The sequence below is a fragment of the Carcharhinus amblyrhynchos genome, chromosome 13, assembly GCF_965287045.1.
Source record: "Carcharhinus amblyrhynchos chromosome 13, sCarAmb.v2.hapA, whole genome shotgun sequence".
Lineage (NCBI taxonomy): Eukaryota > Metazoa > Chordata > Chondrichthyes > Carcharhiniformes > Carcharhinidae > Carcharhinus > Carcharhinus amblyrhynchos.
The window spans coordinates 46,282,026-46,308,297 of NC_137336.1; the positions used below are offsets into that span (position 1 = coordinate 46,282,026).

Below are 26,272 nucleotides of genomic sequence, written 5' to 3' on the forward strand. Positions count from 1 at the left end.
ATATATGTTACTCTATTGGTTATCCCAAAACAGGAACTTACCATCAAGACTTCTCTCCAAGACAGGAGAACTGCTTTTAACTTTTTAAAAAATTGGATCTCTGATGAGATGGGAACTTAATGCACTTCATTTAGGTCAAATCATTATAAGCAGCTGCTCTCCTTAGTTGAAGGGTCAGTCACAAGAGACATAAGTTCGAGGTGAGGGGCAGGAGGTTTGGGGAGAAGGTGATGTGAGTGAGGGGTTGTGTGTGTGCGGGGGAGTGATGATAGTGAATAGGTGGGGTGAGGGTGTGACATGAATGAGACGGCGAAGATGATGCGAGTAAGGTGGGTGACACGGAAACGTTTAAAGTGGTCAGAAGGTTCAGTTGTTTATTAAAAAGCCTCAGATAGCATCAGGAGCACCAGGTATAGGTTTTCTAAGAATCGGGAAGGGGCTTTTCAACTGCTCATTCTGGACTCAACCTACCTCTATTTATGCCTCAGGTCTGTAGCCAAAATCCAGAATACTTAAACCCTCTCCACCTTCACCACACAGATGATACTACTTGTCGACAGTCTTGAGATGGAGGTGAAATCATTGCACAGGATTAATCCCATTTCTCAATTTCTGCCGTTGACATGAAAACCTGGCCCTTGGGCAAGATTAAACCTACCTTCGAGGATCAATGGAGAGATGGTGGCGTTGTGGTATTGTCACTGGACTAATAATCCAGAGACCCCGGCCAATGTTCTGGGACCATGGAATCAAATCCCACCAGGGCAGCTGATGGAATTTAAATTGAGTTAATAAATCTGGAATGTAAAATTAGTTTAAATGATGCTGATCATTAAAACTATCAGCAATCATTGTAAAACCCCATCTGGTTTACCATTGTCCTTTAAAGGAAGAAAATCTGCCATCCTTACCTAGTCTCCTGTGAGACCCAGAGCAATATGGGTGACTCTTAACTGCCCTCCGAGATGGTGTGCAATTAGGAATGGGCAGCAAATGCTGGCCTTGCCAATGGTGCCCACATCCCGTGAAAGGATTTAAAAATGTTTAGTGTGACGCATACAAAAATAGGAGCGTACCCACCTAGAAAAAGATCATTTCTGACTCTCCCCAGTGCAGGAATTTAAGATTGAAAGTAGGAATGATGTTATTATTCCATCCTCCAAATGAGAGTTTTAGAAAGTATAAATGATTTCACATCTGGATCCTGAAAATCTTGAGGTAATCCCAGGTTGAATCAGACAGGACTTAAATGTAGTTAAGAAACTAAGTATAGGTTGAAAACGCAGCAGTTTGTGTTAGGTGACCTTCCTGTGACCTCACGCAGAAAGGAGAATGCTGGTGTTTTAAATGAATATTCCAGAGCAGAATTTCAAATGCAACTTACCAGAATTACTAATGAGTCTGGAAAATTCACATTTTTTTACTGTTCTTTGATTCCACAATATGAAATTTTACATATCTGACCTAGAGCTTGCTGGAAATAGGTATGACAGAGATTTGATTTGATTTATTAATTGTCACATGTAATACATATTAGTATATGTATTAGTGTGTCATATTCTCTTTCTGTGGTGGGGGGGACTTCTCTGGCCTTCCCACAGCATATTTTTCGGCAGCAGGAAGTGGCCCATCATCTTCCAATGGCAGAATCTTTTGGTCCTGCTGCTATCAATCGTTACTTTCCATTGATTGCATCTCACGTCACTGGGAAGCCCACGGTGAGGGTGTGCCATAGATGGGACCAGAAGATATCACCAGCGTGAAGAAATGGAAGATCTCTTCCTCCCGCTTTTGGTCTAAAATAAATTTGAATTGAAAGTTACTGAAAGAACAAGGCGAAAAGTACATGGTATGGGCAATAGGACATCAAGGATCTTGGTGAATGATGGGACCACAGCCTAGTTAACTAAAGAGATTTCAGGATTGAGAAAAAGATAACGGCAAGAAAGGATGAATTCGAGTCAAACCGGTACAGAAAAAGAAAGAAATGGAAAGAAAGACCAGATTAACTGAAAGAAGAAAAAAAGACAGGAAAATCAGAACTTTTTAAAAATCTAACTTTTTAAAATCACAAATAGTTTTTTGCTACCTTTAATAACAAGACTCCACATTTTAAAATCCCTATCTGGATCTGAAAAGTTGATTAACTCAGCAGGAACATAAATCGCAATGAAAAGATTGTTGTACTGTTAAGCAACAGTCCTAACTTTTGACAGCAAGATTAATTAGCAGCTAATGTCAAACTCATGAAACTCAGCGGTGGCGGCGGTGGGGGAGGCGGATTGAATTGGATCATTTTCCATATCTTGGGAGCCCCCCTCTCAACAGAGACAGACATCACGATGAAAACATGAGACTAATGTAATTGTTTACCAGACAGTAGTAATCCCACAGCTGTACGCTTCTGAGATTTGGATAAATCTTCTAAATCCGGTGGCAAGGAAGGTGGTCCAATAGCAGAGTCTTCGCCCAGTCAACATACCCAGCAAGAAGACCATAAAATATAGCAGTAGAATTAAGGCATCAAATCTGCTCCACCATTCAATCATGGCTGATATTTTTCTCATCCTCATTCTCCTGCCTTTTTCCCATAACCCTTGATCTCTTTATTAATCAAGAACCTACCTATCTCTGTCTTAGAGACACTCAATGACCTGGCCTCCACAGCCTTCTGTAGCAGATTTCCACAAATTTACCAGTCTCTGGCTGAAGAAATTCCTCCTCATCTCTGTTTTGAAGGATAGGTGTTGTGAGACTTCTTAAAGGATCAACCCTTCAACCTAAGGTTGTGCCCTCTGGTTTTAGCTTTTCCTACTAGTGGAAACATTGTCTCTATATCCACGCTATCCAGACATTGCAGTTTCCTGTAAGTTTCAATAAGATCCCCCACTCATCCTTCTAAACTCCAATGAGTACAGACCCAGAGTCCTCAATCGTTCCTCATATGACAACTCTTCATTCTAGGGATCATTCTTGTGAATCTCCTAAACAGGCATTAATCACTTTAAACCAATTTCGCTGGGCACAACATGTCATTCAAATGCCTGCAGAAACTCCCAAAGCAACTGGACCACTCAGAACTTGGTCACAGTTGAAGACTCCCAGTTAGACAGTCGATAAGCTTTAGAGATGTCCTTAAAGCATTCCTAAATATATCAAACAGTCCCACCAACACACTGAAATTCCTGATATGTGACCGAAAAATTGGAGAAGATTCATTTGGGAAGGTACCATCAAGAGACACAGTCAGGAACATATTGAGGTGGAGTTAATGCATCAGAGGGACCACATAAACCCCCCAAGCAATTCATCTATCCAACCCTCCAAACTCCACCTGTCTCTCATGAGACAGAAACTGCAGATTGTGCATTGGACTTATCATCCACCTCAGAACCCATCAAACCAGAGTGGCAGCAAGTCATCCTCAATCCCAATGTGCCAACTCTGAATGGAGCGGAAATTGTCCAGTGATTTGTGGCACTTGAAATTCACAGGGTATCTCCTCCTAGCTTTAGAGTTGATACATCAGCAATGCCTAGTCTCAGTAAGCGTACCATCATTTTGGCATCAAGATTTGAGCCTTAGATTGCAGTGTTAATAGATATTGATATTAATCACCAACCAAAAGGTTGCACCTTGTAATTATTACCTCTGTGGTTTCAATCGCAAACTCTGTAGGGTTCTGAGTGGGTTAAACCAGATAAACAGAAGAAGTTAGAACAATTAAAATCGCTTCTAATTTCAGAGTAACCATTGTATAGACCCAGGCTGAAGCCACAGGACTTCCCCCACACCCATAAACCTCCCACACCTCCCCTATCCCACCATCGCCACCGCCCTCGAGGTCTCTCTCCAGCCTCACTTCCCAATGGACCACTCTATTCTCCCCCAATATACGAGGGGTCTGCTTCCACACTCCTGGCTATCTCTCACATAAGTTTCCCCCACCCTGTAGTCTCTTTCCCCACCTCCCTGCTAAGCCCAAGTCTCACCCCACCCCTCAAGTCTTGACTTCTATCACCGAGAGACCTCACTCAACCCAATCCTCCCACCTCATCCCACAGGCCAAACTCCCCAACCTGCAGTCTCACCCAGCCTGAGTCAGAAATATTCTTCTTACCCAAATAATGAATCTACATTGCTCTAAGATGGCTTTTAAAAGAGGGAGCACGTGAGAACTTGACATGACATTTTGCCATGGAGGCAGGAATCAGGAGCCTGGCCTGATCTCCTGTTATGAACCTGCCTCCGGTGGGAAACTGACTAAATTTTCAGATTTTGGTGGAAGCGAGGCTTTAATTGATATGGGGATGTACCACCTCCAATTTTTCAGTCACAAATCTTGAATTCCAATGCATTGATGGGAACGTTCAATCTTGTTAGAAATGCTTTGAGGTCATCCCTAAAGCATATCCACTGTCTTCCTGGGAGCTTTGTGAGCAATTATAGCAAATGAGGACAGGAGTGGAGTCAGATGAAGTGGGGGACTCACTCAGACACTCAAAGTAGCCACTACAGAGCCTGGGGCAGAGTGTTTGCACCAAAACATTCCACTGTACCACTGGAAAGTGAAACGTCACAGCGATTCAGCGGGAGAGCCGTTGATGTCATCTACATGGATTTCAGTAAGGCATTTGACAAAGTCCCTCACGGTAGGCTGGTAGAAAAGGTTAAGGCGCATGGGATACGAGGCCAGGTAGTTAGGTGGATTGAGAACTGGTTGGGAAATAGGAGACAGAGGGTAGTTGTGGAGGGTACCTTGTCGGGCTGGAGGCCAGTGACCAGTGGTGTGCCGCAGGGCTCGGTACTGGGACCTCTCCTCTTTGTAGTCTACATAAATGACTTAGAAGAGGGAGTAGGTGGTGTGATCAGCAAGTTTGCTGATGACACCAAGATGGCAGGGTTGGCGGGTACAGAACTGGATTGTCAGGTGATACAACAGGATATAGATAGGTTGGTGCAGTGGGCAGATAGGTGGCAGATGGCATTTAATCCTGACAAATGCGAGGTGATGCATTTTGGAAGGAATAATGCAGAGAGGAGTTATGTGATAAAAGGTAGGCCGATTAGGAGTATAGATGTACAGAGAGACCTGGGAGTGCAGGTCCACAAATCCATGAAGGTTGTGTCACAAGTGGAGAACGTTGTTAGGAAGGCTTATGGGATGTTAGCCTTTATAGGAAGGGGCTTAGAGTATAAAAGCTGCCGTCTAATGCTTCAGTTATACAGAACGTTGGTTAGACCGCATTTGGAGTACTGCGTCCAGTTCTGGTCACCTTATTACCGGAAGGACGTGGAGTCTCTGGAAAGGGTGCAGAGGAGGTTTACCAGGATGTTGCCTGGCATGGGGGGACTGGGTTACGAGGAGAGACTGAAGAGACTGGGGCTATTCTCCTTGGAAAGAAGGAGATTGAGAGGGGACATGATAGAGGTATATAAGATACTGAAGGGAATAGATAGAGTTAATAGTGAGAGACTGCTCCCTAGACTGGGTACGAACACAAGAGGTCATCAATTAAGGGTGAGGGGGGGAGGTATAATTTGGAGGTAAGAGGAAGGTTCTTTACACAGAGAGTTGTGGGGGTCTGGAATGCGCTACCGAGTAGGGTGGTGGAGGCAGGCACGTTGGACTCGTTTAAGATGCAGTTAGATAGGCATATGAGTGAAACGGGAATGGAGGGATATGGTAGGGGCTATTAAATAGGGTAAACCTCGGGAGACACCGGAAGGGCAGGCTGTACAACTAATATGTTTTGTCTTTATTCCACAGGTGGAGGTCCACCTCGTGTCAAGCGAGGGGCATGCACATGGCGGGTTGTGCGTGGGCTGCTCTTGGAAGTCCAGGAGTGGCCTAGTACTTCATGTCGGTGTGTGTGCTTGATCCTGGACCGATAGACGGGCTCCACAACAGCTCAGTGACTAGCACTGCTAGCTGTGCAGATACATGGATTTGGGCCTGTGTCTGTGGGAGTTTGCGCATTCTCCCTGTGGTTGCGTGGGTTTCCTCCGGGCACTCCGGTTTCCTCCCACACCCCAAAGATGTGCTCTTAGGCTAATTGGTTTCCACCAAATTGACACTATTTCTTCCCTGAATCTGACTGAGTAGGGTCCCATTCGTAGACATGCAGGGTAGAATAGGTGTAGGGCGATGCGGCGGCGCGGGCTCGTTGGGCCGAAGGGCCTGTTTCCCGTGCTGGGTTGTTCTTTGTTCTTTGTTCTTTGATTCGGTGGCCTGTCATTCACCAGAGAGAGGAGGAAGGTCTTCTTTCCAGATGTTGGCAGTAGGTAGCCACCTCATCATGCAGCAGCTCCAGCTCTCTGATCAATGTCATCGCCTTCTCTCTCCAATTCTTCCTCCTCTGATGAGCTCTCCTTTCATGCCCTCACAATCCCTGTGGAGGGCCACGTTGTGGAGGTTACAACAATAATGATCAAGACCCTTGCAGGAGGGTACTGCAGAACATCACGCAACAGAGGGACACCGTACCCTCAAAGCTTGCAATACGCATCAGTTGTGAATCTGAGGAATTGCTCAGCCTTGGTGAAGAGGGCATTTGTCCCCTTGGTGAAGTACCAACATGCAGCCCACTGAGAGACGCCACAGAGGGTCTGTAGCTGACGAGGTCACAGATGGGAATGACCATCCACCAAGAGAACAAAGAGCAAACAACAATACAGCACAGGAACAGGCCCTTTGGCCCTCCAAGCCTGCAAGGATCATGGCGTTCCTAACTAGACCATCCATTTGTATCCCTCTATTCCCAGTCTGTTCATGCGGTTATCTAGATAAGTCTTAAATGATCCCAGCATGTCTGCCTCAACCCCCTTGCTTGGTAGTGCATTCCAGGCCCCCACCACCCTCTATGTAAAATACGTCGCCAGCATATCTGTATTGAACATTGCCCCCCTTACCTTGAACTTGTGAGCGCCTGTGTTTGTCATTTCTGACCTGGGAAAAAGCTTCACCCTATATACGCCCTTCATAATTTTATAAACTTTTATTAGGTCGCCCCTCATCCTCTGTCTTTCCAGGGAGAACAACCCTAGTTTACTCAATCTCACCTCATAGCTAAGACCCCCCATATCAGGCAGTACCCTGGTAAACCTTTTCTGCATTCTCTCCAAAGCCTCCACATCCTTCTGGTAGCGAGGCAGCCAGAACTGGATGCAGTATTCCAAATGTGGCCTAACCAATGTTCCATATAACTGCAATATCATATGCCAACTTTTATACTCTACGCCCCATCCAATAAAGGCAAGCATGCCACATGCCTTCTTCACCACCTTTTCCACCTGTGCTGCCACCTTTAAGGGTCTGTGGACTTCCACGCTCAGATCCCTCTGTGTGTCTATACTCCTGATGGTTCTGCCATTTATTAAACAGCTACCCCCTGCATTAGATCTACCAAAATGCATCACTTCGCATTTATCTGGATTAAATTCTATCTGCCATTTCTCCGTCCAATTTTCCAGCCTATCTATATCCTACTGTATTCTCTGACAATGTTCATCACCATCCGCAACTCCAGAAATCTTTGTGTCATCCGCAAACTTACTAATCAGACCAGCTACATCTTTTTTCAAATCATTTATATATATCACAACAGCAGAGGTCCCAGTACAGAGCCCTGCGGGACACCACTAGTCACAGACTTCCAATCAGAAAAAGACTCCTCCACTGCTACCCTCTGTCTTCTATGGCCAAGCCAGTTCTGAATCCATCTAGCTAGTTCACTCTTTATCCCGTGTGATTTAAGTTTTTGCACCAGCCTGCCATGAGGGACCTTATCAAATGCTTTACTAAAATCCATGTAGAGTCATAGTCTCCTTTGTAACTGATTCTCAGTTATGTCTTTAGCTTCTGCCTGTAGAACCGGTGTTCAGGGTTCTGTCTTCTTCACCATTTTGCCCCTTGTCCCTCTCCTCTGACCTCCAGATGCCTGGCACTCTGTCCCTCCTTGGACAGATTTCTGCTCCTCATCTTCAAAGGCCTCAGTATTCATTTTGATCAGTGCCCTTCCTGGTGCTCAGCTGGAGAGTCAAACTAGCTGTGACCACTGGTCCAATGCCCATGTGACACCTGAACTGGCAAAACACCTGGTTCTTCCCTTGATCTTTGATGGGCTGCTGCAACTTAACTTCAAAGTGGGGTGAGTCCTTTAACCTATCGGAAGCATCTTGCCTCCATGACTATTCCACTGTGTGGTCCCCTAATGCACCTTCAGCTGGTCTGAAGCAGACAGCTAAAAAGCGTTGGGCACATCCAGAAAAATGCAGAATGTTTCCAGAGACCAGTTTTTAACAAGCCCTTAATGTGCTTAAATGGTCTGTTTGGGAATGTGAGAGAATTTGGAGACCCACACTTGCCTTCCCCCCACCCTAGCGGATGTCACTGATGCTGAAACAGAGGCAGGCATCTGACTGCATGACATCACCGTCACTCTTTTTTTCCAACCATTTGTCTCCGTTCCAGCCAAATTGGGCTGCAAAACTCCAAACCCTGAATCCCCATGGTCATCAGTTACCAGTGAGATGTGAAAACAGAGTCTTGACAATCCAGCTAAATAAATAGATGAGCTCAGAGTCCTCTGGGGTGAAAAACATGAAATGGTTCACAAAAGATTACAATTAAATGGAGTGAACCAGGGGTATTATAAAGAACAGTAGATTTGTCTTAATCCTTTCTTTTGCCAAATCTACTCAGTTTTACCTTTCCCAAAAGTGTGAAACTCCAGCTGGGTTTCGTGGACACTGGGCAACCTAAATTACATCAACCAAGTGATTATTTTTCACGCAACCTCAGAAAATGAGTGTGTGCTTGGTCACAAGTTAGTGAATCCTGGATACCACCACATCTGAACAGACTGTCACCAGATGTTCACCAATGCCACTTTAAACCAGGAATCACTGAATGAAGATCAGAAGACAGGAACCTTTCGGTTGATTTTCTCTATCTGAGCAAAAATGTAACTCATTTTGAAGATACAGTATGACGTAAAATGATCAAGGCAGAACAAAACATATAAAAACAATACATTATTTTGTCCAAAGTAGTAAGTGACAAGGTATATGCCTTTTCCTTTTTAACCTTAACCTCTTCCTTAACATCGTGTGGATTTTCTAAAATCAGAACCCGATTCTGGACTTGTCAGTGACGAGAGGACATTGAATAATTCAACGATAATACTGGGTAAGATGCAATTTCCTACAACATACTCACTCTTTAGGTGGATTTAAATCCTCGGGTCTTGTTTCAAAGAACTGCAGAACTTCATCACACTGAGAAATATGGGCTGGTAATCGGATAAGGGCCTGCAAATATTCAACAAGCAACAAGATGAGATTTTTATGATCGTCTGTTTAAAGGAAATTCATTTCTGTCCAAATTGAGATCATGAACCTAATGCATCAAAATGCAGGTCTCCTCCATAGTTTTGGAATTTAGTAAAATATGCATTCCTTCTCCAGACTCTCTCTGAACAAACAGATTTTAACCTTGCACTCTATTCCCCCATTGTGAAAATACTGATCTGCCATAAATCTCTCATCATAGAATCCCTGCTGTGCAGAAGGAGACCATTCGGCCCATCGAGCTTGCATCAACAACAATCCTACCCAAGCCTTATCCCCATAACACCACATACTCACCCCACTAATCCCCTTGACACTAAGGGGCAATTTAGCATGGTCAATCCACCTAACCCACACTTCTTTGTAGCGTGGGATGAAATTGGAGCACCCGGAGGAAACCCATACAGACAGAGAGAGAATGTGCAAACTCCACACAGAGTAACCGAGGCCGGAATTGAACCTGGAGCCCTGGCGCTGTGAGACGGCAGTGCTAATCACTGTGTGCACCGCTGGATCAAATATATACACATGCATACAAACATATATGTATATATGTACACATTTATACACACATCTAACATATACACATGTATAATACATAAACACCCAAGTATATATACATTTACACAAATATCTAACATAGAAAATACATACATTATATGCACATATATAAAATTTACGTACACATATATAACATGTATACATATCATATAGCAACACAGTACAAGAATAACATACAAAATGGTGACATTTTCAATCACTACTGAACTAGTTTTTACAAGTTATATTAGGCAAGTACATCTGCTACTTCCAAATAAGTATGCAGGAAATATTAAAAAATAATAAATGGTAACTGAATAAATGGTCATACTGCAGGGTTCAGAGGATATCATAAACCAGTGTGTTCATATCTGACTCAGTTTCCTACTTCAAACACAAATTGAACTTTGACCCCCATAAGAGATGATCTTATCCCATTTGCTGCAGAAATACTCATTATTTGTCACATTGAGGCTCCAATCTGCCTGTGCTCTCCTGGCTCCTTTCCATTATTCATATTCTTTCAACTTCTGTTGATTCAAAACTTATATCTTCCTTGCGCAAAGTTCTGCTCACCCATCACTCCTTTTCTTGTTGATGTATGCTTGCTCCTGGCTCCCAAGCATCCCCAATTTAAAACCTGAGCATTTTGTTTAAATTCTTTCACGGTCCCATTTATTGCTATCTCTAACTTTAACCAACACAACTACCCAATACTCCCTTCCTCAGATTCTGGTTTTGTGCGTACCTCTCACTTCCAGTTGTCATCTTGTGCCTCCATCTCTCACTTCACTCACTGTTAATAGTGCCTTCAGCCAGGTTCCTCCTAAAACAACTCTGCCTCTCACCTCCCCAACTGCCCTTAAGACCCATCTTAAAATCGTTCCCCAACTCTTCCAATGTTTCCTTTGTTAGCTCATCATTTATTTCTGTTCCAGGACACCTTGGACGGATATAAGATCTTTATCCACATTCAAAGCACTAGACAAACATGAGGTATTATTCATTTTGACATCTTTGTAGCCCTAGTGCATTTCAATACTATCAACAAACGTGCTGCTTCGTGTGCTTTCTGGCCTTGGCTTCCCCGGTTTTGCAGCGATGACAACAATAAGATTTAGTGTTACGCCCTTCCTCGATCCAGCAAAGGAAAGCAAATGGAGAGGTGGCAATATTCCAGCTTCCAATGCAGCTATCCTCCTGGCGGAGTCTTTTCCTGGCAATTCACACAGTTCCATAATTCAATTCAGGGGTTCATTGTGTAGACCCATATCTCATCAATACATGGAACATAGTAGCCCTCAAGAGAACTCCTGATTGGGATTGTAGCTCTTGTGAAAAATCAATGAGTAGCACTATCCAATAACGAAAAAGGTTATTTGAGCAATTCAAAAATACCAGTTGAATTCCTCTGTGATTAGGTTGGTTTTTCAACTTCTTCAGTCCCTGTATCAAGAAAATCAATATTTTTAAGAGACCTACCGGGTTGTTTAAGGTCCCTAGCCTTTTATTTCTGGAATCTGGGAATCAAATCCAATCTAGATTGAGAACTAAAATTTCCTTGCATGTCTAGTTTGGACAATGTCATTTGACACAACTACCTTCTAATCCAACTCAAAAACTAAAGGTTGTTGACATGATATGATCAAGTGCTATAGAAAGGTAAGCCTTTATTTATTTAATCATTGAATATAATTCAATAGGATAAGAGGACCATAGCTAACATTTGAATATTGCAAATTTTAAGTCATTTATTCAGATTCAACTTTAAATAGTTTTGATATTTTAATTTCCTTGCCTCATGCCTGCATATCAGTTCACTAAAATAAGAGGAAAAATCAACATTTATGAATACACAAAATTAAGAATACATAAAATATTTTGGAGAAAACTGCACATAAATCCTTTATGATTTAGAGAGCTGAATTTTGCGGCATTTACTGCTAACCAATTCAAGAAATGCAGACTATTGTACTGTAGCAATGGAAATTTTAGTTTTAAATAATTACTACCAAACATTTTGAGGCTTTCTTAATTCAAATGACTATTTCAAGCTCAGTCTTGTAAGAAGTCTAGCAACTTATGACTGATAGATTTATAATATTCACAACTCTACGTCGATCTAAAATACAAGCAATTTGAACTCATTTAGCAATAACCAGGTGAGTGGGCATTAACAATTAACCAGATTATTTTTCTCGGCAGCAGTAGGCAGACCGCCATTGATCGGTGGTGGGATTTTCTGGTCCCACCGCTGTCAATGGGATTTCCAGCTGAATCCACCCCACACGCAAGATCTTGTTGACGTGAACAGCCAGAATATCTCACCCTAAGTTTGCAACAGACATTCTTCTGAGATGTGCCCATGGTAGATATAGGGTGAGTTGGCACAATAGGTGTCAAGGAAAAGGATACTGGTTGGAGACATGGGCTGGCATGAATTGGCACCATGTTAGCATAGGGATGATAAAGAGTTGGGTGGGGGCATGAGGTGGCATGGCAGATATGAGAGAGTGCAGAGGATGGGCAAAGTGTCATATGTTGAGAGTATGAGGTCATGGGCTAGGACATAGATTGGCAAGGAGGATGTGAGAGGCATAATGTGGCATGGAGAGCATGAAGACCATGAGAGCTGGGCATGGGTTAACCTGAATGGGGTGTAGGGCATGTTTAGAAATTCAGGGCATGAATGGGATGAGGGCTGTTTTATGTTTTATTAAAAACTTTCACACAGTGCCAGAGTACCAAGTGAGACCATCTATCCAGCCTGCCTCCAAACACAGCAGCCTCTACACTTGTTCCGAGGTCATGCAGCCCAGCTTCCAAAGGACTGCACCACCATGGAACAAAAAAATCCAGCTTCTGATCGCTCTCTGTGGAACTAAGAAATGTCTCAACTCTGCCCTCCCAACTCAGCAGTGAAATTCCAGGCTTCAACTTAAAAGTTTTGTGGGATGATGTTTGGAATTTCAGACTTTATAAACCCTATTCTTTAAACGTCATACTTTAAACTGTCTATGTAATTCCAACATAGAATGGTGGTTGCAGTTTAGAAGGGTGTTAATTATCATTTCTGCATAGATATAAGGCCTTTGTGATTCATGTTGTCATCGAGGTGAGCTTTGTGAGGGGGCAGCCATATAAAAGCTATGGTAATATCAGCTTATGTGGTTTTCTTAACATATCCTTGAAACTCACAGACAGGTCAGTCTACAAGAATCTGACAGAGAGAGCACTGTGCTAGAGGGTCCCTGTTTCTATTTTTCACGATGTGGAGGTGCCGGCGTTGGACTGGGGTAAACGCAGTAAGAAGTCTCACAACACCATGTTAAAGTCCAACAGGTTTATTTGGTAGTAAACGCCACTAGCTTTCGGGGTTTGCCCCTTTGTCAGGTGAGAACTCCCACTCACCTCACGAAGGAGCAAAGCGCAGAAGTTAGTGGTGTTTACTACCAAATAAACCTGTTGGACTTTAACTTGGTGTTATGAGACTTCTTACTCTATTATTCACAACAGAGAATGCAGGTGGAAGCTTATGCTCAGATTGAAGAGACCAAGTTTGTAAGGAATTAAACAAGGCTAGAAGATTTGCCTAACTTTGGCTAAAGAAGGTAATCGCCAGGATAACACTTAGCATGAATGTCAATTTGGGGACTCGAAGTTATCTGACAAGAAAAGAAATTGTAACAAGTCATTGAGAGCCAAGAATAGCTTTAGGTTAGTTCCTGGGGAATGAAGTTTTTACCTGAGATGGGGTAAAGTATAACTGTAGCAAGGTTTTTCAGCCATTTTAAAAATTAAATAGGGAAAACATATCTGTAATCAGAATTTATTTCACCTACAAATATTCAGTCAATGATCTTTTGAGTTTGTTACAGGAAGAGTTTTACAACCTGAAATCTTGCCGTGGGAACCTTCAGCCACTTTCTGGAAATTCAAATAGCTTATTAGGAGTTATTGGCCACTATGGGGATCACAACAACATACTCAGTCTGACTATCGTTAAATACTGGCACACAGTAGTGGAAATTGAAAACCCTAAGAGTAGCAGAGATCAAAGTCGACAAGCCTGAACTGTATGCCCACCTAAATACACTAAAATGACCACAAATTGCTTGTTGAAATAAACCTGAAATCATATAAATGATGGTTCTCACTGCTGTAAAGTTTCTATGCCATCCCATGAACAAGGCAGATCGCACCTTTACAAATATCAAAGAGAAAGACAAGTCCCCAGTGAACCTCAACTTCATTCAATGAGCTGTAGCTAATTCATTATTCACATTTTATTCAATTTCTGTTGTGTCAGGCAGAGTTCACTCATCTGTTAAAGACATCAGTAAAATCTTGGCTACAAAGGCCAACTGCGGGGCCAATTGCTAGTTTAACAGTATCCCAAACTTTTCCACCTGCAAACTTCCCCTCCAGTGCGGTCTCTTTCAGTGTGTCAGTGCTCGGGCTACAGAGATCCCCATATAAAGCACAATTTACAATTTCAGGGTGACAAGGGGACCCATCAGGTGTCTGTATTTTCCTCCACACTCCTGAATGCAATGCCTGCAGAGGTTTAATGCCACCATTATGGACGGAAAGGTGAGTGGCAAGTCACATGCAGTTCCAAGCCCCTCATGCTGATTTCACCAGCTTTTTTGTCCAAAGTACTCCACAGGCTAACCTGACTCATAGCTCCACCCATTCCTCTCTTTCCATGTATCTCCACACATCCCCAGGTGAGCAGTCAAGGCTGACACTCATCTCGCTCCCATCTTGCAAACTTTCCTCCCAGTCATTACTCCACAAATTTTCTCATTGAACCCTCTCATCACAATCAAGTTCTCGCATTCATAACCTGCTGTTTTCTCTCCTTACAGAAGGGAACTCCAGGAATAGGAAGAGAACTGAGGGAGATCTTCCAGTGATCAGCACGCTGACCATGCGAAGGACGCTGCATCGGAAATTGGTAATCTGTCGGATGCTTGGTCATTCATAGAATCCCTACAGTTCGGAAGAAGGCCATTCAACCTTTCGAATCTGCATCGACAACAATTCCACCCAAGCCCTATCCCCGCAACCCCACGTATTTATCCTCCTAATCCCCCTGACACTCAGGGGCAATTTAGCATGGCCAATGCAATTAACCAGCATATCTTTGGACTGTGGGACAAAACCTGAGCACCCGGAGGAAAGCCATGTAGACACGGGGAGAACATGCAGACTACAGACAGACAGCTGAGAATCAAACCCGTAGCCCTGGCACTGTGAGGTCGCAGTGCTAACCACTGTACAACCCCCCAGTTGTGGTAGCTGCCTGGATATCTTGCACAGACATGTATAATAACAGACAGGTGGTTACGTTCCAGCTGAATGACAATGGAATTGAATCCTTTTCGATCAAACAAATACTCGTGGATAATCTGAAGGCACCTTGATTGCTGGAAATGTGAAATCCATGATATCCTCAATCTATGAGAATCCAGCCATGGAAGCAAATTCAAGGCCCCTCCAATTCTGTCTGACCCTATCAGTGCAAAGTGGTTTTAAGGGGTGACCCTGGCAAACTTGGCATCAGATTGTGAAATCCTCCAGACAGCATCAGTTCGTCTCTGGCCAACAAGAAGCCAGAGACAAACAAATTCAGGCCAGTGGTGACGTTGACCATCACTGGCAGCATGTGCCCACCCGGTCCACTCCTGCAGGAAGTCAGCAACAAGCTGCTTAGAAGCCCGAAGCCTCCTAAGACACTTTAACTCAGTCATGTCCAGAAAGCTTTTCCTCTGCCTGTATAATCTGTGTTGGGAATGTCGCCTCCTTCAGGCTGGAGCTCTGTATCCACCCCTTCTGTCCCATGGAGTAGCAGGAGGCTAAGGAAAAGACTGCTGATCCTGCTGTTCCTGTTAGCCATGATGTGGAGATGCTGATGCTGGGTGGGGTAAGCACAATAAGAAGTCTCACAACACCAGGTTAAAGTCCAACAGGTTCATTTAGTAGCACAAGCTTTTAGACTCACAGATGAGTGAGTCACTTGAAGGACTGACACTCCGAAAGCTTATGCTACCAAATAAACCTGTTAGACGTTAACCTGGTGTTGCGAGACATCTTACTGTTCCTGTTAGTGTCAGTGTTGTTGCTTGTCTTGCGCTCAAGCAGAGGTCCAATGTAGAACTGCTCTCATGCTGCTGAGAAGGCTGGGGGTATGGAAGTGTAAATCAAAGTCAAATAACTCCAAGGTAAAACATTCTCAATAAAAGGGCCTTTCATTTAGACAAAAAGGCAGTTGTCCTATTCCAGTATTTAAAGAGCTTCCGGCCTGTCCATTTTCCATCAACCCTGCCTGTACTTTGGTCTTCCTGACTCTGGCAATCTTCAGAAAGGCTGGAAAACTCATGAATTGCCAGGTAAAGCCAAAATGCTGATTGAAATCCTTTGCCATTTGCCTTTTTACACACGGAAATCACTCCTGTGCACCAGTTAAAGGCATCAGCTTCATGCCAACATGCTAGAACTGTTTCCTTCTCTAACCCTCCAGCACAAATCTTTACCACCACCCATAGCAAGTCAAATTCGCTCTTCTCCATCTTCTACTATGACTTTCATCAACCACTTATAAACCAATGCCTCAGACAATAAGGATTAGCTGTATAAGGATCATTAGCAAGATCTTGTATATACAGAAAGACAATGTTAATTTATATTGCTTTCCAGACAAGCTCTTGAAGTATAAATATATGTGTCCTGTCACCTTTGTGACCTCAACCATTAAGAAACTGCTGAGATGCGGCAGACAGGGGAAGCACATAATGGCAAAAGGCTTTTACTGATGTATTTGAACCAAAAGCATGACAGAGCATTACACTAATTGTCTGGTCAGAGGGCAGAGGAAAACTGTATTGAATACAAATCCAGTACATTCTAAAGGACACTCCCAAAGTCAATATGTTCTGTCGACTCTTCCTGCAAAAGTGGAATACTGCAGCTCCAGTTCAAACATTTGTCCTTGGACTCGAGTTTGTTGCTTACTTTCTCAAAGACTGAGAGGTTCAGACAGTCAATGCAATCAAAATTCAATGTAGGGAACATGAACACTATGTATTATTAATGCTTGGCAAAGCATCCAGAAGAGAAAAATAAAGCAAATGTTCTTGTCAGTAATAGCACAAAAATATTAATTATGAAATATGAGGTATTTTTAACGAAGTGTAGTAATGTAAGAATAAGTCCTTCTTGGTAGCAATGCGTGCTATTTTACAAAGCAGTAGTGAATGAAAATAGAGTTGTGCTTTTTACTTCTTGCCACCTTTATAAATCAGAAATCATTATACATTAAAAAATGTTTTAAAAACTCATGGGTTCTTCAACCCTTTGGAGAAATCAGATTTTGCCACATTTTAATAATTCAAGAGAACAGCTGAATTAATACATGTTAAGCAACTGGGGGACATTAATGGTAATTAAAAAATTCATGAGAATGAAATTCTACATTAATATCAAGGTAACAATATTTTGCCTTTATAACAGAAAGAGAATGTTCACCCTGCTTCCATACTTGATACCACAAGAACAAAAGGCTACGCCTTTCAAATACTTTTGTACACCAGTCACTGAAGGAAAGCATGCAGGTGCAGCAGGCGGTAAAGGCGGCAAACGGTGTGTTGGCCTTCATAAGAACATAAGAAATAGGAGCAGGAGTAGGCCATCTAGCCCTTCGAGCCTGCCCCGCCATTCAATAAGATCATGGCTGATCTGAAGTGGCTCAGTTCCACTTTCCCGCTTTCTCCCCATAACCCTGAATCCCCTTGCCTACCAAAAACCTATCTACCCACGTCTTAAATATATTTAGCGAGGTAGCCCCCACCACTTCAACGGGCAGAGAATTCCAGAGATTCACCACCCTTTGAGTGAAGAAGGTCCTCCTCAACTCTGTTCTAAACTGCACCCCCCCCTTATCTTGAGGCTGTGCCCTCTAGTCCTGCTGTCCTTTCTGAGCGGGAAGAACCTCTCCACCTCTACCCAATCCATCCCTTTCATCATCTTATACATCTCAATGAGACCTCCCCTCATTCTTCTAAACTCTAACGAGTACAAGCCCAGTCTATTCAGCCTCTCCTCACAGCTCAACCCCGGTATCAGCCTAGTGAATCTCCTCTGCACTCCCTCCAAGGCCAAAATATCCTTGCGCAAGTCCGGCGACCAAAACTGCACACAGTACTCCAGCTGCGGCCTCACCAGTGCCCTGTACAGTTGCAGCAAGACCTCCCTACTTTTATATTCAATCCCCCTCGCTAGGGAGATGTTTCGAATGCAGGAGCAGGGTTGTGTTGTTGCAATTATACAGGGCCTTGAGGAGGCCACATCTAGAATATTGTGTGCAGTTTTGGTCTCCTTTCCTGAAGAAGGATGTTCTTGCACTTGAGGGAGCGCAGCGAAGGTTTACCAAGCTGATTCCGGGAATGGCAGTACTGATGTATGAAGAGAGATTGACCAGCTTAGGATTGTCTTCTCTGGAGTTCAGGGGGGGAAGCTCATAGAGACTTATAAAATTCTAACAGGACTAGACAAGGTAGACGCAGAAAGGATGTTCCCGATGGTGAGGTGTCCAAAACCAGAAGTCACGGTCTGAGGATACAGGGTAGATCATTTAGAATGGAGATGAGGAGACATTTCTTCATTGAAAGAGTGGTGAGCCTGTGGAGTTCATTACCACAGGAAGCAGCTGATGTCAAAACACTGAACATATTTAAGAGGTGGCTAAATATAGCTCTTGGGGCAAATAGGATCAAGGTTATGGGGAGAAAGCAGGATTAGGCTATTGAGTTGGATGATTAGCCATGATTGTGATGAATGGCAGAGCAGGCTCGAAGGGCCAAATGGTCTCATCCTGCTCCTATGTTTCGAATTCTACTAAACAATCTGCACAAATATTACACTTCGGGCCCGATTTTACCATTTTCATTCTAAGTGCTGAATCTGGGCGCAATTCAGATCCAACTTGGAAATCTGGTTTCAGGCGCCCCATACGCACTTAACCTGAAAAAAAAATTGCGTGTCTGAATCATGCTGTGGTGGGGCTTAGCACACTCAATATGATCGGAGCTCTGAACTGCACATGCGCAGTTAGAAAAAAATTTGAAAAACGTGCCCGTGTCAGATCGCTCCCAAGCCGCAGAAAGCAGAGAAAGCAGCCCAGGTGCAAAAAACAGGAGCAATGGCCTCCATAGACATCACCGTCCCCCCTTATCCACCCACTCCCCGCTCCCCAGACTGATCAGAACCCTGTGCCCTCTTCCACCTCACCGATCGCCCGCACAGTGACAGCGGATCCCCCTGCCACCCCGCCACCAGAGATCCATCTGGCCTCCCCTCCTCTCCCAACCAGCCAGCAACTGGACCCTGCAACTGAGATACCTCTTACCTGCCTCCCTCCTCCCCAGAGAATGATCTGGCCTTTTACAGCACTCCAAGAAAATGATCTGGCCTCACCATCCCCCCCCACCCCCCAAAGAATGACCTGGCCTCTCTGACCCCCTTCCCCCTCCAGAGAATGAGCTGGCCCCAGCCCCCCCCAAGAAATGATGTGGTTTCACTCCCCCCCGGCCCCCGGTACCCCTGCCCCAGCCTCTCACCAGAGAATGATCTGCTCATTCCCCACCCCCCCACTAGACAATGATTAGGATTTCCCTCCTCCAATCCCCGCCCCTCACCAGAGAACGATCTGGCCCACCCTCCCTCCTCCCCCACCACTGATCAAAGAGCCGCTGGAAGTTCTGAACTCACCTCTTCAGAAGCTGGAGTGCCTGATTCAGACTTTCATTCAGCACGTCCATTCCGGATTGACGATCATGGTGGTAAAGGGGGAAGTGCTGATAAAGTTGGGTGGGCAGTTCATTAATTCAATTGAAATGCATTTAAATCACTGTTGCAACTGTTTCGGGCACGAATCAGAACACAGCCATAGCCAGGCCTCGGTAAAGTTGGCATCTGCGCGAACGCGGACACAGATCGCGTTAATGGCCTCATACCCAAATTTACCACATTTTTGCGCCCCAAAACAGGCGCGACACAATGGTAAAAATCAGGCCCTTTGTTTCACAGTTTTATCCAATTTTTTTTCTCAATCTTGACTGTGTTTTCACTTTTGACCAAGTTGACCTAAAAAAGGACACTCAATGTGTTAATATTTGGGTAAATTAAGATTAAAAAATGAAATTTGGATAAAATAAAAAGGGGACTGGATAAGGCAGATGTCTGATGGGGGTTTTGGTTTATGACTTAGCAAACCAGTGAGAAATGCAAGTGTTTATCCAAATGACTGGGGGAAAACAATGGGGTGTATTTGAAGGGATAGCTTCAAAGTGGAGAGATAAGGGAATTGGTGCTTATATGCTAAACAGTCAGGTCCACAAGCTGAGTAACACCAAAGGGAAAGAATAATGTATCCACAGCACAAAAACTGCAGCAAGGGACACAGTTGAAGTAAATACCAACACAGCCACACCCAGCTGCAGAAAACAGCCTCCCCTGAAAACAAGTTATTGCTAAAAGGGCAGCCGCTAAAATCAAAAACTCGAACTGAGAAGATTATGTCTTCACTGAAACTGAAGATGGTTTTCCAGAACATGGGTAAATTACTTGGGTGTGGTAACTATATGCTGGATTTAGCTCATTGAGTTATGTAATATTGGATATTGTTTGGGAACAAGGGGCATCGCAGATTTCAGGAAACATTAGCAGTTGGGTACAAAGTGGTAACTTCAACTTCATGCAATACAGCATGGAGAATAAGTCACCTGTCCCTTTACCTCTTCTATGTTTACCATCCAAGATCTAAAACACTCATTCCAGGTTAAGCAGCATTTCACTTACACCCCTTTCAATCTGGCCTATTACATCCACTGCTCCCAATGTGGTCTCCTCTATATCTGAGAGATCAAACTTAGATTGGGTGATCGCTTTGCTGAGCACCTCCAGTCTGTGTGCAATCGGGTCTCTGACCTTCCTGTTACTTGCCATTTTAACACATGATTCTGCTCCCATGCTCACGTCTGTCCTTGGCCTGCTGCAATGTTCCACGAAGCTTAACGCAAACTGGAGGAACAGCATCTCATCTTCCAATTAGGCACTTTACAGCCTTCTGGTCTCAACACCAAATTCAACAATTTCAGATGATAGCTCCACCCCACCTTGAACCCTTTGTTCTCACTTTATTTTTTAATTGTTTTCTACCTTTTACTTCTTTATTGTCTTTCATTAATTTTCTTCCCCCCACTCTTTCCACTTATTTTATCCCCCCTTTCACTTCCCCTTTCCTCCATTTTATCTCTCTCTCACCCATCCCCCCCCCCTCACATCTTCATCTGTCACAGTTTACCCTCTGATTTCAGTTTCTCTGCCATTGGCCATTCACTCTCTATATGGATTGCCATTAGCAGACTTTCCCTTTGTTTTTGTGTCTGACTTATCTTTCACTCCCTCCCCCTGCAGTATAAACACCTCCTACTTTCTAGCTTTGATAATGGATCATTTGAACTCAAAACATCAGCTTTTTTCTCCCCTTACAGATGCTACCAGACCTGCTGTGATTTTCCAGCATTTTGTCTTTTGGGTGGAAAATAGGTCATGTTTGTTAATAAATGATTACATTTAAGAAGTGAAGAGAGATGTCAATATGCTGTTGTATTTCTATTTCCACGTACACTTCAAGACTCAGGGAGGAACAGCAGAAAAATAAGCTGCAGTGCACCAGAAGAAACTTGGTGAGAAATAGGTTGGAACAACAATTAAAAATGATTCCCAATAGTACCCGACACCTGCTAACAAACGCTCTGACATACAAAATTTAAAATAATGATGTAAAGTTTTATTCTCCCTCATTTGAAACGGCAGACCAAAAGGTTTTCTATGTTTTATTCATGCTCACTTCTTAAAATTTGATTTTGTACTGAACATAGGAGTAGGCCATTCAGCCCATCGAGCCTGCTCCACCATTCAATGCAATCATGGATAATCTTTCACAACAATGCCTTTTTGTCCACACTATGGTCATAACCCTTTATCTCACTGGTATTGAGAAATCTGTTGATCTCTACCTTAAACATACTCAATGACACAAGTTCTACAGCTTTTGAGGTAGAGAATTCCAATGATTCACAACTCTCTGGGTAATAAAAAAATTCTCTTCATCTCGGTTTTAAGTGGCTTATTTTGAAATTGTGCTCCCTGGTTCTAGGGAAACATCTTACCTGCAGCAATCCTGTATTCTATTAAGCATTTTGCAGGTTTCAATGAGATCACCTTTCTCATTCTTCGATTCTTTCCCAATCCCAGGGAATAAACTCAGTTTTCCCAGTCTCCCTTCATAGGACAGTCCAGCTGTCCCAGGAGTAAGTCTGGTGAATTTTCGTGACACTCCTTCTGCGGAAATAATATCCTTTTTAGAGTAAGGGGACCAAAACTGCACAAAGTGCTCCAGGTCCAGTCTAACCAAGGCTCTATACAAAGGGGCATGACTTTGGGGCAGCGTGGTAGCACAGTGGTTAGCACTGCTGCTTCACAGCTCCAGGGATCTTGGTTCGATTCCCACCTCGGGTCACTGCTGCTTCACAGCTTCAGGGACCTTGGTTCGATTCCCACCTCGGGTCACTGTCTGTGTGGAGTTTGCACATTCCCCTTGTGTGTGCGTGGGTTTTCCCCGTGTGCTCCGGTTTCTTCCCACAGTCCAAAGTTGTGTGGGTTAGTTTGATTGGCCATGCTAAAATTGCCCCTTAGTATCCTAAGATGCTTAGGTTAGAGGGGTCAGCGGGTTAAACATGTAAGGATATGGGGGTAGGCCTGTGTAGGATTGTGGTTGGTGCAGGCTTGATGGGCCGAAGGGCCTTCTTCTGCACTGTAGAGTTCTATGATTCTATGATTTGCTACTCCTGTACTCAAATCCTCTCACGATAAGTGCTCACATACCATTAACTTTCCTAATTGCTTGTCGCACCTGCATGTTAGCCCTCAGTGACCTATTGACCAGGGCATCCAGGTCCCTTCATATATCTAAACTTCATGACCTCTTAACATTTAAGGAATACTCTACACATCTGTTCCTCCTAGCAAAGTGGATAACCTCACCTTGTTCCACATTATATTCCACCTGCCATGCTCTTGCTCACCCGCTAACTCCATCCAAAACCACTTGAAGATGGTTTGCATCTTCCTCACAACACAGATTCCCACCAAGCTTTGTGTCATCCACAAATTTGGAATAATTACATTTGATCCCCACATCCAAATCATTGATACATATTGTAAACAGCTGGGTTCCTTGCGGAACCCACTAGTCACAGTCTGCCAGCACTAGAATAACCAGTTTATCTCAATGCTCTGTTATCTGCCTGTCAACCCAATCCTTAATGCATGTCAATTTATTACTTCCCATCTCGTGTGCTTTAATTTTTCCAATCAACCTTTTGTGGGAGACATAATTAAAAGCCTTCTGAAGATCCAAGTATACTACATTCACCGACTCCCACTCATCACTTCTTTTATTAACATCCTCAAAAACCTCTAACAGGTTTGTCAAACATGATTTCCCATCCATAAATCAATGTTGGCTATGTCCAATCAGTTCATTATTATACAAGTGTCCATTAATCACAATCCTTTAGAGTAGATCATAGCATTTCCCCTACTACTGACATCAAACTAACAGGTCTGTTATTAACCATTTTCTCTCTCCCTCTCTTCTTAAATAGTTGGGTGAGATTTGTTACCTGCAGGAACCATTATAGAGACAATAAAATTTGGGAGATGATCAGCAATGCATTCCTAAACCCATAGCTGCCTCTTTCGACACTCGGGGATGTAGATTATCAGGTGCCAGGGAGTTATCAAGTATCATCAATATCTCTAACATGACCATCTTACAAATATTAATTTCCTTCAATTCCTCATGTTCCCTAATACCTTGCATCTATAACTCTGGGAGATTTATTGCATCTACCTCAGTGAAGACATACAGAAAGTAATCATTTAGCTTCTCTGCCATTTCTTATTATCATTAGAAATTCTGACTCTGTCTGTAATGGACCCACATTTGTCTAAGTCAAATGTTTTACTTTTTGCATACATTTAAAAGTTTTTATCATCCGTTTCTTCCATTTTTTTTTGCTATTTTACATTTATTTTCTGGTCTCCTTTTTCTGATCAGTTCTTTGGTCCTCCTTTGCTGGATTCTACAACTCTTTCAATTCTCGGATTTATTATCATTCCTGGCAAATTGATAGGCCTTAAGAGAAACATTAAAATGAACCAAAATAATTTCTTCCTTTTCTCCCCCCTCCAGCTTTCCATGCTTTCTCCTATTTTTCTTTTTGTTCTCCAAAAGATCTCCAAATTGTCACTGAATCATGAATCCAAAGTTCAGAAGATAGTTACAGATGAAGCAGGCCACTTCAGCATCAATTGGTTTAATATTCTGCAGAGTCTACAGGTGGGATTCTCTGGCTTCCCTGCAGTGTGTTTCTTGGTGACAGGAGGTGGCACACTGTTGGCCAGTGGCAGGACCTTCTGGTCCTGCTGCTATCAATGGGATTTCCCACTGATTCTACCCTACGCCACCAGGAAATCAGCGGGTGCACTGTCAGCAGTAACAGAAGATCCCAATGGCATGAGAAGCCGGAAGATTTTGCCCTTCATCTCCATTCATGCTGGAATGGAGGTCCAATGATCATTGTGTGAATTACAATTTACTGACGTCAGACTTTTTAAAGAGTTCAAATCTATGTTCCCCTGCCTTACCCTCGGAATTTGTCTTTGAGTCATATTCCAGATGTACGTTTTCCATTCCCTTCAATAACAGATATGCCTTTTTCAAAACCACCTCTCAGACACTTCCTTTTCTCCAGTCTTTCCTCGTAGACTGAGACTTTTGATCTTTGGGAGCGACATTCATGCAATTGTAAACGTATTTCTTCCCCTAATTCTGTCCACTTCACAATTAAATTGAAGAGCACGAAAACGAGTTAATTTGCACAGTGCTGTTATTGACCAGTAAGCATAGATGTGGCCTGCATGGTAAATCTTTTGTGTTCAGTGGCCTGACTGCAGATTGATTTAATCAAGGGATAATTTTGCTGAAGGTTCAAAACCATTCCATTTTGTAACCCAAGCACCAGTTGGGCTGTGGTTCTGTCATCTGTCATTTATTGAGTAAACACATTTCAGTCAGCAGAAGTAATTAGGTTTCTACAACTCGGTCATTTGAAGTTCCTGCTGATCAGACGTCAATGTGTATAACAGCTCATGTCTGTGGTTCCCCCATGGATGGTCAGAAACCACACTGAGTGTCTGGAAGGATGTCTTTGCGCATGAGTCATAAAGGTTTACAGCACAGAAAAAGCCCCTTCAGCCCAATGTGTCTGTGCCATCCATCAAACAACTATGTGGATGGGTAAAAGCCAGTTCGAGAGGGTTTGTGAGAGAAACATCCCCACAGTGGACAGAAGAGATACACCACTCTAGCAGGGCTTCCCAAACTGTAGGTTGCGACCCAGATGAGATATCGGGGTCATGAGCTCTGAGGCCGCATTGGTTGCTGAGAAGCTCGGACTATTTTCGGACAGCAGCAAAGCCTCTTTGAATCCTGGTGGGGTTTTTTTTGGTGATGAGCACGGCCTAATGGACTGCTCTCTGAGACCCGAATAATGCTGCAACAAAACAGGCTAGGTAGGTGTTGGCTTTTGCTGCAGAAAGCCTGCCTTTATATCAACTCTACTCACAAGGGTGATTGGAAGGGGCAGGGGAGAGCTGGTGGTATAACTGGTGTAGGAGGCAAGGTACCAACCAACTCATAAACAACTTCTTCAGACTTTCGAATGGACCTACCTCACATTATCTTTCTCTAGTCCCTAGCTATGGATGTGACATTACATCCTGCACTCCTGCCTTTCCTTCCATTCTTCTTGCCACAATGAACAATTTTACAATGATACACCATATAAGCTTTGTCTGTATAGTGCAAGAAACAATACGTTTCGCTGTATACTAATACATGTGACAACAATAAATCAAATCAAATCAAAAAGGTTCAGATGAAGGAGAAGATGGGGGGAGGGGTGCGAAGGTGGAGTTGATGGGATGTGGAAGAGAGGCATGTCCAACTTCTTTCAAGCGCCACCATCCCCTCCACCCCTCCCAATCAGTAACTGAAGCCTCCAAAACAACCCCACTTCCCTTCCCCCATCCCATTCAATCAATAACTCTTGTACTCATCCCACCATACCAAATTTCTACATTGTGATTCAGATGAATTCTGAGGCCTTAAGGTAGTGTCACACCTGGATAAGGTTGGGAAACATTGCTCTACAGTCACAGTATCACAGAAATCCTACATTGCAGAATA

At 43.4% G+C, this 26,272-nt stretch overlaps 1 protein-coding gene across 2 annotated transcripts in view; it reads right to left on the minus strand.

The window, feature by feature from the left end:
- sh3pxd2b (SH3 and PX domains 2B) overlaps window positions 1-26,272 on the minus strand; it is a 272,944-nt gene that overhangs the window by 102,757 nt on the left and 143,915 nt on the right. For both annotated transcript variants that reach the window (XM_080201640.1, XM_080201639.1), the window contains exon 5: window positions 9,221-9,312. In XM_080201640.1, coding sequence (XP_080057766.1) covers window positions 9,221-9,312 — 92 coding nt within the window. The remainder of the gene's footprint in view (window positions 1-9,220; window positions 9,313-26,272) is intronic.